This window comes from Oncorhynchus kisutch, linkage group LG6 (assembly GCF_002021735.2).
Source record: "Oncorhynchus kisutch isolate 150728-3 linkage group LG6, Okis_V2, whole genome shotgun sequence".
Classification (NCBI taxonomy): domain Eukaryota; kingdom Metazoa; phylum Chordata; class Actinopteri; order Salmoniformes; family Salmonidae; genus Oncorhynchus; species Oncorhynchus kisutch.
In genome coordinates, this window is record NC_034179.2 from 62699850 (window position 1) to 62715597 (window position 15748).

At 41.2% G+C, this 15748-nt stretch overlaps 2 protein-coding genes across 2 annotated transcripts; both read left to right on the forward strand.

Moving 5' to 3' along the window:
• The first annotated feature begins 6898 nt into the window (after positions 1-6898).
• Positions 6899-8851, forward strand: LOC116374440 (ferritin, middle subunit-like). Its single transcript, XM_031827125.1, has 4 exons — positions 6899-7295; positions 7688-7834; positions 7922-8047; positions 8493-8851. Exons 1-4 carry the CDS (start codon positions 7194-7196, stop codon positions 8646-8648), a joined length of 531 nt encoding a protein of 176 aa, XP_031682985.1. The 5' UTR covers positions 6899-7193; the 3' UTR covers positions 8649-8851.
• A 4252-nt stretch (positions 8852-13103) lies between these two features.
• Positions 13104-15469, forward strand: LOC116374436 (ferritin, middle subunit-like). Its single transcript, XM_031827122.1, has 4 exons — positions 13104-13792; positions 14170-14316; positions 14536-14661; positions 15113-15469. The coding sequence occupies exons 1-4, from the start codon at positions 13691-13693 to the stop codon at positions 15266-15268; spliced, it is 531 nt and encodes a 176-aa protein (XP_031682982.1). The 5' UTR covers positions 13104-13690; the 3' UTR covers positions 15269-15469.
• Positions 15470-15748: the final 279 nt, after the last annotated feature.

The following is a 15748-nucleotide window of genomic DNA, read 5'->3' on the forward strand; positions in this document are numbered from 1 at the left end:
GCTCCGTAGGAGTGAAATTGTTACCTACAATTGATTTAGACCTTTACTCTGTGCATCACAAGTTTATTAGACAGCCTAGAGGTCACTCAAAACCGTTAGCCAGCTGTTATGGCACATTTCTCTAGTGATGGGAAGTTTGGCTCTGACTGGCAAATCTCCACTCATTATTTCAGTTGGTAATGCCCAATAGGTCCCCTAAGTTACTGAACACTGTCATTTTGGTAATTAACAGTCAAATTGAACTTGAATACTTGAAATGAAAAATATTGTTTTCAAGATATAGTAAAGGAGTTTCTGGTGGCTAGACCACTTGGTTAAAGGGGAAGATGGTCTACTCAGCATTGGAATTTTCACCTATTCTTTATACAACCAATTATTGACATGGTAAAATTGAGTACATTTGTATGGTATTGACGATCTTGGTTTATATTTAGGGTAGTTTTGCAGCTTTGTCATTCTATTTGAAAACATATTTTACACAAAGCCACAGAGGGCCAGAGATTTGTAATCTGATGTACCCAAAAAGGCCACTAGATGGCATCTGATTAAATGGCATATTCCTTCATTTCCCAACATTTTGTATTTATGGATCCCTATTAGCTGCTGTCAAGGCAGCAGTTACTCTTCATGGGGTCTGGCAAAATAAAGGCAGTTCTATACATTAAACTAACCTTCATTAAACAGATTTCACAAAACATTAAGGGTTCCCACTCAGGCCACTACTCTACCACCACATCTACAACACAACATCCGTGTGTGTATCTATAGCGAATATGTAATTGTGTTTTTATGGTTTTAAATCTTACTTTACTGCTTGCATGAGTTACTTGATGTGGAATAGCAGCCAAGTCATGGCTCTCTGTAGTACTGTGCACCTCCCATAGTCTGTCCTGGACTTGGGAACTGTGAAGAGACCTGGCGGTATGTCTTGTAGCTCTCTGTGTACATTTAAGGGTGAGCCGTGCAGGCCGGTTCTGGGCCAATTGTAATTTTCCTAAGTCTTTTTTGTGGCACCTGACCACATGACTGGACAGTAGTCCAGGTGCGACAAAACAAGGGCCTGTAGAACCTACCTTGTTGATAGCGTTAAGGCAGAGCAGTGCTTTATTATGGACAGATCTATCCCCATCTTAGCTAGTGTTGTATCCATATGCTTTTACCATTTCAGAAGTTTATTCTCAACTTGCTACATTTCCACATTATCCATTACAAGATTTAGTTGAGGTTCAGGGTTTAGTGTTTTTATTTCATGTCCCAAATACAATGCCTTTAGTTTTTGAAATTCATGTATTTAGGACTAACTTATTTCTTGCCACCCAGTCTGAAAATGACTGCAGCTCTTAAGTGTTGCAGTGATTTCACCTGCTCTGGTAGCTGATGTGTGTAGTGTTGAGTCACAGACACACAGGCTTCACTCAGCACCAGTGCAAGTCATGAGTAAAGATTGAAAAAGTAAGGGGCCTAGACAGCTGCTCTGGGGAATGCCTGACTCTTCCTAGATTATGTTGGAGAGGATTCCATTAAAGAACACCCTCTGTGTTCTGTTAGACAAGTAACTCTAGATCCACAATATAGCAGGGGATGTAAAGCCATAACACTTACGCTTTTTCCAGCAGCAGATTATGATCCATAATGTCAAAAGCTGCAGAGAAGTGCTTTATTTATTTTTAATCTTTATTTATTTAACTAGGCTAACTAAGTCGGTTAAGAACAAATTCTTATTTACAATGACGGCCTAACAAAAGGCAAAAGGCCTTTCACGACAAGAGAGACAACACTACATAAAAAGAGACCAAAGACAACAACATAGCATGGTAAGCAGTAACAGGAGTCCGTTGTAACAGATAGGCCTACATTATTCAGTGTATATACATCCTTGGCTGAGTACCGGTGGAAAGTTTGGGACAGTCAAGTCAGCAATAGTCTATGTTGCTAGCAACAAGATAATGTTTTGAGTTTATGATCTTGCTCACTGGTTCTCAAACCCAGTCCTGGGGACCCAAACGGGTGCACATTTTTGTTTTTGCCCTAGCACTACACAGCTGATTCAAATGATCAACTCATCAAAATGCTTTGATGATTTGAATCAGCTGTGTAGTGCTGTGTAGTGCTTGGGGAAAAAAAACTAAAATGTGCACCCCTGGACCAGGATTGAGAACCACTGATCTAGCTAATGATTAGCACACTGGGGTAAATGTAGATGGGCAACCCCATAATATAGGTTGTCATGCTTATTGCTAAATAACACACCTGCCTGATAATTTGGACCGATATGGTATTTGGCATTTGTTTTTAGTAATTGCAGCTTAAGGTGGCAATACCAGTTATTGATTGTAAGGGGGAAATTACTTTGTTAAACAGGGGAATTAGGTGTTGCGTAACTTGGTTAATTAAATTTAAAAAATAAGTATCATTTTTTCTGTTATTTGTAAACTCATGTTCCCTTTATCTTATATTAGGTTTTGGGTGAAGATCTGATAACATTCAGTATCAAAAATATGCAAAAATAGAGACAATCAGAAAGGGGAAATACTTTTGTACGGCACTGTATATATACATTGAGTGTATAAAACATTAAGAACAACTTCCTAATATTGAGTTGCAAACTCCCCTTTTTCCCTCAGAACAACCTCAATTCGTTGGGGCAAGGACTCGATCTACAGGGTGTCGAAAGCATTCTACAGGGATGCTTGTTCATGTTGACTCCAATGCTTCCCACAGTTGTGTTAAATTGGCTGTATGTCCCTATCTGAGGTGGATCATTCTTGATACACACAGGAAACTATTGAGTGTGAAAAACCAAGGGGTTTGGTGGTGATTTTCTAAACTGTTAGTTAGACCTACAGTTTAAAGTAATATTGAAAAATATTGTTACTTGAGTTGTGATTGGGGTATATTGGCCAAATGATCAGGAAAGTTTTTGGTATATTTTCCCTCCAACATTCATCAGAAACAACCATATTACAGCTATTTGTTTAAAATGCCTTAGTAAGTTACAGAGTATGTTACTACTGTTCTCTACTTCTTCCCTTTTTTTCCTAGTCTCAGGAAGTTTTCGCCCACTCTTCACCGCTCAAGTCTGTTTCGACAGTCATGAGACCTAGTCTCCTTCCACCATTGTCACGGTGATAGTGGGGTACTCCATAGACACCAATGCGATAGCGGTCTGCATGGTCCTTGACATCCATTGAAACAGAACCATTGAGGGAGTGAACATTTTGCGTCCTCTTCCGTCTCTGTTTGGGTCTCCAGAATGCTGAGTCACAACGACAAGGCAGAAATACAGCCAGGGCAGAGCCTGAGTCATTCCATACTGTAGTACAACCAACGGGAGGTTATGACAGGAGAAAGAGTGGGAAGGAGTGAGACAAATAGGAATAGAGGGGGAGGGGGAAAGATTACAGACTAAAAACGCTGTGTCACCCTTCAGAAGAGTTCTGTAACGGTTAATCATTTATAGTATTACTATCACTTCTGTTTATAACTTTAACTTAAGAACATTCTTAGTTAGTACGATTCATTTGTAATGCTAAGAGATGGATAAAAATGTACAGGGTGGGTACCTGGAGGAAAAAAGGGGAGGGTCATGCTTTTTCAATTTCAGTCAAGAGGAGGGTTTACTATTTTTTAAATCTAGTGCAGGGGAGGGTCATGTAATTTGAAATTCTCTGTTGGGCGTGAAATATGAAGTGTGCCTATAGGTTATTTAGCGTGGTCTCAATCAAATGATTCATAGCCTATAGGCTGCAGGCTACGAAGTGCATCCTTGGAGAAGCACAGAGCAAGGTTATATTTCTAAGATAGCTGCTGGGATAGCGTAAATAAAACTAGACTGCATTACACACTGCAACGGATATTCCAACCCTTAGGCCTGCTCTGCCCTTCGTGATCAAAACCTTCTTTTTTTTCTGCCTAACCAATGCTGTGCTGTGTAGGCCTACAGTGGCAGTTCAGGAGGAGAGTCAAAGAATTCCTCAGAAAAGTATTTTTAATTAGGCCTCGTCCAAAAAATGCAATATCTTGCGCATAGACTAGCCTATGGCCTATGTTCTGTTCAGTTTGAGAAGGAGAGCATTTGAGGACCGGAGGTCAACTATGATAGCTTGCTACTACTGTAATTGATTTGAAGAAAAACAATATGTATCTTGCCCATGATGTATTTATCCAAGTCATTGACATCACAATAATCCAGATTTGAGTTACTTACATTGTGGTGCTGAAACTTGAAGCAGCAATCGCAGCACAATCAATTGGAAATGGACAGCTGATAGTGCTGAAAATAGGCAAATTGGAGAAGGAATAATTCATTTAAACCGTCTTCATTTAATCAGACTTTACTAACAACAAGAGGGCTTTGTGTTGGAGCCTATTTCTTCCTTTCTGATTAAGAAATAAGAGGTAGCTCTACCTGTTTGACAGACAGAATTAGGCTATAGGCTGCTATATCCATAGATTTGTCGTTCAATTCCTCCACCCACCATGCACTCTTTAAATAACAGTCCTTCACTGACTTGGAGGGAGGCTAAGTTAAAACCAGTACTGGAATAGAGGGGGTATGAGGGTATGACACAGGCCTACCTTTTATTGAAGAAAATTTCAAAAAGAAAATGGCTACCATAAAACAGATCCGATTACATACAGTGATCTATAACAGCACTTTGGTCCGTTATGCTTTATGCAAAAAACAACTTGAAAATACCCTGGAAAGACATGACTTCGATGCATATGGGAATGTCATTGTTTAGTTTCTTTGACATTCAGAGTCTGAGCTACAATCTCCTATAGTGGAGGAGGCAAACAATGTCATTTGCTTTTGAAGTCATCTAATTCTGTACCTTTAGATTGATTAAGCTATTTACTTTCTGTACAAAATATGTTTAAACCCAGACAGCTTTTAGGGAAACCCTTGTGAACTTCTGTTGTTAAAGAAGAGTAGAAGTCTGTTAAATCTTACATTTTGTCTGCGTCGGTAGGCCTACTGTCTGGGGTGGAAAGGTAGGCCTAACTTTTGAAAGAAAGTACCATAGTCAGATTCCTAACAGGCACCGTTCGTTGCAAACAAGACACACTGATTTGGCATTGGAGAAATATGTTGGTAAACTCCCCCCCCCCAAAAAAAAAAAAACATGTAGCTGCATGCCAGCAAAGCACTAAACAATACATTAATTGCACTATAACGGTGCCCAAAATGTTAGGGCCTACATAAAGCTGTTCCAACAGCAGGCTCAACACCTTACTCCTGCTACACCTGGCAGCAATACAGTTAATTCAGCCTCAATTATTGCCTTTATAAAAAACAGATAGCTGGTATGGCTGACTTGCCAAATCAGATGTTTCTACTGACAATTGAGAATCACAAATGATGGCATAAGGGGACGACGAGCGGTTAAGAGGCAATGCGTAATTTCGATAAAGACATTAATCTGTGACGATGATTCGTGGGTGGCTGTTGTTGATGTGTGCAGAGGATCCCTGGTTCGCGCCCGGGTATGGGCGAGGGGACGGTCTAAGGTTATACTGTTACATTGATGCTGTTGACCCGGATCACTGGTTGCTGCGGAAAAGGAGGAGGTCAAAAGGGGGGTGAGTGTAACGGATGTGAAACGCTAGCTTAGTTAGCGGTGGTTCGCGCTAAATAGCGTTTCAATCGGTGACGTCACTTGCTCTGAGACCTTGAAGTTGTAGTTCCCCTTGCGATGGGTAACGATGCTTCGTGGGTGACTGTTGTTGATGTGTGCAGAGGGTTCCCTGGTTCGCGCCCGGGTATGGGCGAGGGGACGGTCTAAAGTTATACTGTTACACCAGCACCCTGAAAGCACCCTGTCAACAGTTGTGGAAGATCAGGTCATGTGAAGTTGTGAGGAAGATTATTACTTTCGTCTTTGATTTTCATTAGCTGTAAAAAGTTTTCCACTTCACAGTTTTAGCTTAATAACCTATGTATGGTTAGATGAATGTAGCTACTGATTTTGTGTAGTTATTTCTAGCCTAATATAATCAACTGACATACCATTTGTCAACCTCAATATGTAATTTGAAACCGAAAGGTGTATCTTCAAATACCATTTCTACAAAAGCCAGCCTTTCTTTCTCTGTCCACTACTATATTCCCATACCTCATATTGAAAATTGAGCTGATATTTAAAAAAAGTGTGATAAACCATACAGTTTTTCTTTTGGCTCTATTCTGGAAAAGGTAAACAATTAAGCTAGGTATGCTATTGAAACATATGGTCTTAGAAAATGAAACAGAAGTTTACAGAACTGCGTCTCAAAGTTCAATTCCTTTTATATCCTAAATCAAACGTAGAAGTAGACTATTTCTAAATGAGCCTAATATTAGAATTCTTTCTATTTTCTTCTAAGGATATAACACACGCACATTTTTCAACAATAACTTCTGTAGTTAGACCTGCACTGTAGCATTGCTTTTGGCTGATACTACTGCTATAGTTGTTTCCAACAGAATGTTACTTTGTAATAAACAAAGTATTATTTTTTTTAAACAGTCCAAGAGGAAGAGGTCAAGGCGAGAGCATTTACTCTGCCCAAAATCTTTCCGCGTGAGATAAACCCGTTTTCTTTCAAATTACTTGAGGATTATGATCGAATAGAAGTTTCGTAATGTTTAAGCTTTTACAAATGTACTGATATATGTGGATGTATGTGGTATTCCGGAAACTTTGAGAAAAATTAAGTATATTTGTGCAGTAGTGTTCACACACGTACTTGCCCTCTTATTGGCTAGAATGGTCCCACCTGATCTACCTGTCTTCATTCGTTGAGCACATGTATTTCCATTGATAGAGTGGTCACTCGACTCTCTTGTCAATATAATAAATAATCTTTGCACGGTTATGTGTATGAGTGGGCTCGTCTTTAAATGACCCGCCTAGTTCCTGTTGAAATTCTAAAGGTGATTGGCTACGCTTTGTGAGGGTGTATTTCACTGTCGTATACCGTTTGGAACAATAAATAGAGCGAACAAGACTCCTTCCAGTTTACAAGTCTGAGAAGACGCATGAAGAAGTTCTTGCTTCAACAGTGATTGAACGGAACTCCTCTGCCTTCGTCCCGCATTATAGAACATTACGGATTGATAACATAACACTTAGTTGAACTATAATAGCAATATAGTTTAAGAAACTCTATTTTTGTACTTTTCATTTTGATATAAAAGAAAATCTGCCAAGATGGAGTCTCAGATCCGCCAGAACTATCACCACGATTGCGAAGCTGCCATCAACCGGATGATCAACTTGGAGATGTTTGCCTCCTACACATACACCTCAATGGTAAGGAGTCTACCAAGATGACCGTGTTGTTGATCTACCTGTGTATTATTTTTATGCCTGGTCCTAAATGGCTTTTTTCACTTGAATTTTCTGTATTCCTAGACAATTAATAGCCAAGAATCTCAACTCCGTGAAGTACATTTGAGTTTTACTTGGCAAGGCTATTAAGACCCTCCAGTTAGATATAGCATTCAAATGAAGTTGGGAATCTATCCTACCTCTGTCAGAGCGGGTAACTCATTGACAGGTTAATTGTCAGGTTACCAAGTAGACAACGGTCTAGAATAGATTGATTCATCCCTATATCATCAAGCCTAGTTGCCACAACAAGAACACAATGCTGTCATGTTTTTTTCCTTTTTCTAACTACAATGTTTTGTTTATCCACCCAGGCTTTCTATTTCTCCCGTGACGATGTGGCTCTGCGTGGCTTTGCGCATTTCTTCAAGGAGAACAGCGACGAGGAGCGGGAGCACGCCGACAAGCTACTCTCCTTCCAGAACAAGAGAGGTGGACGCATTTTACTCCAGGACATCAAGGTGAGCGCCTGAGCTTCAAACACATTTAGATTGTAGACTGATTGAGAATGTAGTTTATCACTTTTGTGTTCACTCTGTCCTGTGTAGAAGCCAGAACGTGATGAGTGGAGCAATGGGCTGGAGGCCATGCAGTGTGCTCTGCAGCTGGAGAAGAATGTGAACCAGGCCCTGCTGGACCTGCACAAGATTGCCTCTGACAAGGTTGACCCCCATGTAAGTTATGGTGGAACTGCACATCACATGTATGTATCACATAGAATACAGGTACTGTCCCAGGAGATGATCAGGTTGTTGTAGTTCTGATAACTAATGACACAGGATTGTGTGACCTGCTTCTTCACAGGCGCAAAATAGTCCACAGATGCAGCTAATGCGTAAGGGGCAGCAGGTTGTCTAGTGGTTAGAGCTTTGAGCCAGTAACAAAGTTTGCTGGGTTGAATCCCAGAGCTGACAAGGTAAAAAATGTGTTCTGCCCCTGAACAAGGCAGTTAACCTATTGTTCCACATTAGGATGCCATTGTAAATAAGTTTAACGGACTTGTCTAGTTAAAAAATAGACACCTCATTATCTACACATGCCATTACCACCAGGCTCTTGTGTGTTACTGTTACAATAGTCTATATTCATTCTCTTGTCTGACCTGTGTTTTCCCTCTAGCTGTGTGACTTCCTGGAGACTCATTACCTGAATGAGCAGGTGGAGGCCATTAAGAAGCTGGGTGACCACATCACCAACCTCACCAAGATGGATGCTGTCAAAAACAAGATGGCAGAGTACCTGTTTGACAAGCACACCCTGGGAGGCCAGAGCTAAACCACTACCATCCCCAGGCTACGGCCTCCAGCCTCAGACCAGGACTCCTGGCTTCTCTGATAGATCCTACTGGCTTTCGTTTTATAGGGATGGGAGAGTGTTAAACTGGTGAATTGCAATACTGCTGTGACATTGTTTCTGTTCACAACACTACTGTATTGGAGGCAAGGCATCTTGTAAAACAATTAAAAAATATCACTGAAGTTTGTTTCTGTTTTCTAAGTGTTGACCTGTAGTAATGGATGTTGTATCAGTCTAAGGTGCTTTGCTCTTTTACTGAGTGTCTTCATACCAGTGATAAATACTGACAATTGTAGACCTACTAGTGACTGAGGGTCATAACAATAGAAGTTCAACATGAGTTTTATAAAGGATGTTACCTCTGACCACAGGGTGTCCTTTACTGTATCTTGTAATAGTGCCATGTCAATTAAGGACCCAGCTGTCAACTCTAGCTCTGTAGGAGTGAAATTGTTACCTACAATTGATGTAGACCTTTACACTGTGCATCACAAGTTTATTAGACAGCCTAGTAGAGGTCAATCAAAACCATTAGTCAGCTGTTATGGCACATTGCTCTAGTGATGGGAAGTTTGGCTCTGACTGAGAAATTGTCACTCAATATTTATTTCAGTTGGTAATGCCCAATAGTTCCCCTACAGCAAATTATGATCTGAATACTCAAAAAAGGAATGATTCTACAAGCCTCTCGTTCTTAAGGGGCTTATTTGTGCTGTCATATGGTTGCAACGCTACTGTTACTTTACATAAGTTACTGAACGCTGTCATTTTGGTAATTAACAGGCAAGCCAAACTTTAATACTTGAACTGAAAAAGATTTTTCAAGATCTAGCTAAATAATTTCTGGTGGCTAGACCACTTGGTTAAAGGGGAAAATAGCCTAATGAGAAATGCCTAATCAGCAATGGCATTTCCAATTACTCTTCAACTTTATTGATTATAAAACCAAGTATTGACATGGTAAAATTGAGTACATTTGTATGGTATTGACTAACTTGGTATATACACTGCTCAAAAGAAAGCGAACACTAAAATAACCGATCTGAATGAAAATATTCTTATTAAATTTCTTTACATAGTTGAATGTGCTGACAAATCACACATGATCAATGGAAATCAAATGTATCAACCCATGGAGGTCTGGATTTGGAGTCACACTCAAAATTAAAGTGGAAAACCACACTACAGGCTGATCACACTTAAATGTCCTTAAAACATGTCAAAATTAGGCTCAGTAGTGTGTGGCCTCCACGTGCCTGTATGATCTCCCTACAACGCCTGGGCATGCTCCTGATGAGGTGGCGGATGGTCTCCTGAGGGATCTCCTCCTGGACTAAAGCATCCGCCAACTCCTGGACAGTCTGTGGTGCAACGTGGCGTTGGTGGATGGAGCGAGACATGATGTCCCAGATGTGCTCAATTGGATTCAGGTCTGGGGAACGGGTGGGCCAGTCCATAGCATCAATGCCTTCCTCTTGCAGGAACTGCTGACACACTCCAGCCACATGAGGTCTAGCATTGTCTTGCATTAGGAGGAACTCAGGGCCAACCGCACCAGCATATGGTCTAACAAGGGGTCTGAGGATCTCATCTCGGTACCTAATGGCAGTCAGGCTACCTCTGGCGAGCACATGGAGGGCTGTGCAGCCCCCCAAAGAAATGCCACCCCACACCATGACTGACCCACCGCCAAACCGGTCATGCTGGAGGATGTTGCAGGCAGCAGAACGTTCTCCACGGCGTCTCCAGACTGTCATGTCTGTCACATGTGCTCAGTGTGAACCTGCTTTCATCTGTGAAGAGCACAGGGCGCCAGTGGCGAATTTGCCAATCTTGGTGTTCTCTGGCAAATGCCAAATGTCCTGCACGGTGTTTGGCTGTAAGCACAACCCCCACCTGTGGATGTCGGGCCCTCATACCATCCTCATGGAGTCTGTTTCTGACCGTTTGAGCAGACACATGCACATTTGTGGCCTGTTGGAGGTCATTTTTCAGGGCTCTGGCAGTGCTCCTCCTGCTCCTCCTTGCACAAAGGCGGAGGTAGCGGTCCTGCTGCTGGGTTGTTGCCCTCCTACGGCCTCCTCCACGTCTCCTGATATACTGGCCTGTCTCCTGGTAGCGCCTCCATGCTCTGGACACTACGCTGACAGACACAGCAAACCTTCTTGCCACAGCTCGCATTGATGTGCCATCCTGGATGAGCTGCACTACCTGAGCCACTTGTGTGGGTTGTATACTCTGTCTCATGCTACCACTAGAGTGAAAGCACCACCAGCATTCAAAAGTGACCAAAACATCAGCCAGGAAGCATAGGAACTGAGAAGTGGTCTGTGGTCACCACCTGCAGAACCACTCCTTTATTGGGGGTGTCTTGCTAATTGCGATAATTTCCACCTGTTGACTATTCAATTTGCACAACAGCATGTGAAATGTGTCAATCAGTGGTGCTTCCTAAATGGACAGTTTGATTTCACAGAAGTGTGATTGACTTGGAGTTACACTGTGTTGTTTAAGTGTTCCCTTTATTTTTTTGAGCAGTGTATATAGAATAATGGGTTTTGACATTGGTGGTGACTTTCTGAACTGTTATAGTTAGACCAACAGTTTAAAGTAATACAGAAAAATATTGCTATTTGAGTTCTGATTGACTAAATTGACAACATTTTCTGGAAATTTGTTGTATTTTCCCTTAATTTCACCAAAAACAACCATTCACAGCTATTTGTTTTAAAATTCCTTAGTAAGTTACAAAGTATATGTAAATTGCATATTATAGTGTTTGTTCCTGCTGTTTCTCTCCTTCTTCCCTTTTTCCTTTTCTTCAAATCTGGTATCAGTCGGTCTTCGCCCATTCATCACCCCTCATGTCTGTTTCTGCAGTCACAAAACTCTGCCTCCTTCCACCATTGTCACTGTGATAACAGAACAGAACTACCTCGAGACCAACGATGGTTGATAAATGAAGATAGTTAACTCAGGACGTTTACCACTGTCTGATTTAGGAGGTGGCTCCTTAAGCAGACATCAATGCGATAGTGCGATGACTTCCTATGGGGGGGGGGGGGGGGGTGAAGGAGTGGGCTGTCTCGCTTCCTCTTCCGTCTCTACTTGAGACTCCAGAATGCTGAGTCACAATGACAAGGCAGAAATACAGCCAGGGCAGAGCCTGAGTCATTCCATACTGTAGTATAACCAACAGGAGGTTATGACAGGAATAAGCAGGGGTGCTAATTTCACTGGTAATTTCACTGGTGACATGCATTTTTGTCCCCTCCCCAGTTTTATCATTGGAATGTGATACAAAACGAGGCAACGGTGTGCTTTAGAACCATGCGGATGCCTCCGAACAGTCGGGTAGGCTGTTTGCTGTGTTTATTCGACCAAAAATATATATAAATATATATGTCCCCTCCACATCTAAAACCAATGTTGCGCCCCTGGTAAAAATAGTGGGAGGGAGCAATTGAGAGGGGAAGGGGGGAAAGAGTACAGACTAAAACACTGTGTCACCCTTCAGAATGTAAATAGAAAGAGTTATGTAATGGTTAATCATTTACAGTATTACTTACTGTTTATAACTTTGTGCAGCTGGTCACATGATGGACCCTGTCATGACTTTAACAACTTAACACAGGTTCTCGATTTTGAACATTACAGAAAAGAATTGCATAAAAAAATGAAGACAATGCTATGTCATTTTCATTTTTAATGCTATGTTTGCCCTTCTGCTAAAATATGGTCACTTAGAACAATCTGGACTCAGGGGTAGACGTAACATAGTAAAAGTAAATTCAGGATACTCCCATTAGTATGATGTGTTTTGTATGGTATGTATTAATTTGTGGATGTCCATCATCCATTTCGTATTATATTTTACTAATTGCAATTTTTACAATATGTTACGATTTGCTAAACATATGATATCTTACGAAATCCAATTTGTTGTGGCTAACATTATCTCGGTGGCTAGGTGCTAGCGTTAGGTAGGTGGCTGAAATTAGCTAGGCTAGGGGTTAAGGGTTAAGGTTAGGTGTAAGGTTAAGGTTAGGAGTTACGTTAAAGGGCAACCTTTGTGATGCTAGACGTTCGCCTTATATGCTCACCCTAAATTATCCTTTAAGCATGACACATCATTTAGTCAACAGGTGATGTCCCTTTTCGCAACAAAAAAAAGAATGCCAACTATGTCACAGCCCTTTTTGTAACACCAGTTTAAGCATAAGTCTACTGTCACTCCCAACAGTCTGAAGAGGCTTCGACTCATTGTCTCCAAATCTTTGTTTGCGCTCATAATGAAAACATTACACTATAAACTATAGTCAAAACAAGTAAATGTATCCACTCTCGTAATAAACAAAGTAACAATTTTTAAACAGATTAAGATGAGGTCGAGGCAAGAGCATTTACTCCACCCCCAATCTGTCTGCGTGAGATAAAAACATTTTTGTGTGGAGGTATATAACAGTGTCAAATTACTTGCGGATTTTGATCATATAGAAGTTTCGTAATGTTTAAGCTTTAACAAATCTTCCATTAAAGATCAACAAATTAACAATGAAAGTTAAATCAGGGTCCATATCAAAAAGACTGGTTTGACAACAACATTATTTGGATTAAACAATTATTGAACAATGATGGCCAACTATACGATTATCAAGAATTCATGAGAACACAGAATGTTACATTCACTCCTGAGGAATGGGATCGTCATCAAATGATCCGCATAGTTCCTGTTGAATTTCTAAAGGTGATTGGCTACGCTCTGTGAGGGTGGATTTCACTGACGCATTCCTTTTGGAACAATAAATAGAGCGAACAAGGCTCCTTCTAGTTCACAAGTCTGAGAAGACGCATGAAGAAGTTCTTGCTTCAACAGTGATTGAACGGAACTCCTCTGCCTTCGTCCCGCATTATAGAACATTAAGGATTAATGACATAGCACTTACTTGAACTATAATAGCAATATAGTTTAAACTCTATTTTTTTACTTTTTATTTTGATATAAAAGAAAATCTGCCAAGATGGAGTCTCAGATCCGCCAGAACTATCACCACGATTGCGAAGCTGCCATCAACCGGATGATCAACTTGGAGATGTTTGCCTCCTACACCTACACTTCAATGGTAAGGAGTCTACCAAGATGACCGTTTTGTTGAGCTACCTGTTATTATGCCTGGTCCTAAATGGCTTTTTTTCCACTAGATTTTTCTGTAGGTCTAGACTATTAATAGCCAAGAATCTCAACTCCGTGATGTACATTTGAGTTTTACTTGGCAAGGCTATTAAGACCCTCCAGTTAGAAATAGCATACAAATGAAGTTGAATCTATCCTACCTCTGTCAGAGCGCGTAACAACTCATTGACAGGTTAAAAGTCAGGTTACCAAGTAGACAACAGACTGATTCATCCCTATATCATCAAGCTTAGTTGCCACAACAAGAACAGAATGCTGTCATGGTTTTTCCTTTTTCTAACTACAATGTTTTGTTTATCCACCCAGGCTTTCTATTTCTCCCGTGACGATGTGGCTCTGCGAGGCTTCGCGCATTTCTTCAAGGAGAACAGCGACGAGGAGCGGGAGCACGCGGACAAGCTTCTCTCCTTCCAGAACAAGCGAGGTGGACGCATTTTACTCCAGGACATCAAGGTGAGCGCCTGAGCATCAAACACATTTAGATTGTAGACTGATGTTTTTCCTCCATGGAGGAAAGTGTCTACAGAGTTTAGTTGATCTAGAGAACCTGTAGTCCTAAACATACTGCCTCTAACCACTGAACTGAAACTGTGAGGGGTGTAACTCTGTTCACTTTATCTTAACATCTGCTAGTAGTCCTTAACACTTCTGTGTTCACTCTGTCCTGTGTAGAAGCCAGAACGTGATGAGTGGGGCAATGGGCTGGAGGCCATGCAGTGTGCTCTGCAGCTGGAGAAGAATGTGAACCAGGCCCTGCTGGACCTGCACAAGATTGCCTCTGACAAGGTTGACCCCCATGTAAGTTATGGTGGAACCACACATCACATAGAATACAGGTACTGTCCCAGGAGATGATCAGGTTGTTGTAGCTCTGATAACTAATGACACAGGATTGTTTACCTGCTTCGTCACACGCACACAATAGTCCACAGATGCTCACAATGCAGCTAATGCATAAGGGGCGGCAGGTTGTCTAGGGGTTAGAGATTTGGGCCTTAAAGGGTGCTGGATTGAATCCCAGAGCTGACAAGGTAAAAATGTGTTCTGCCCCTGAACAAGGCAGTTAACCTATTGTTCCACATTAGGATGCCATTGTAAAGAAGTGTTTGTTAATGGACTTGTCTCATTAAAAAATAGACACCTCATTATCTACACTTATGCCATTACCACCAGGCTCTTGTGTGTTACTGTAATTACTGTTACAATAGTCGGTAATCATTATTTTGTCTGACCTGTTTTCCCTCTTTAGCTGTGTGACTTTCTGGAGACCCATTACCTGAATGAGCAGGTGGAGGCCATTAAGAAGCTGGGAGACCACATCACCAACCTCACCAAGATGGATGCTGTCAAAAACAAGATGGCAGAGTACCTGTTTGACAAGCACACCCTGGGAGGCCAGAGCTAAACCACTTCCATCCCCAGGCTACGGCCTCATGCCTCAGACCAGGACTCCTGGCTTCTCTGATAGATCCTCCTGGCTTTGCTTTTATAAGGATGGGAGAGTGTTAAACTGGTGAATTGCAACACTGCTGTGACATTGTTTCTGTTGACAACACTACTGTATTTTGGAGGCAAGGCTTGTAAAACAATAAAAAATATCACGTAAGTTTGTTACTGTTTTTGAAGTGTTGACCTGTAGTAATGGATGTTGTATCAGTCTATTCAGGTGCTTTGCTCTTTTACTGAGCGTCTTCATACCAGTGAGAAATATTTAATTGTAGACCTACTAGTGGTTGAGGGTCATAAGAGAAGTTAAACATGAGTTTTATAAAGGATGTGACCTTTGACCACAGGGTGTCCTTTACTGTATCTTGTAATAGTGCCATGTCAATTAAGGACCCAGTTGTCAACTCTAGCTCCGTAGGAGTGAAATTGTTACCTACAA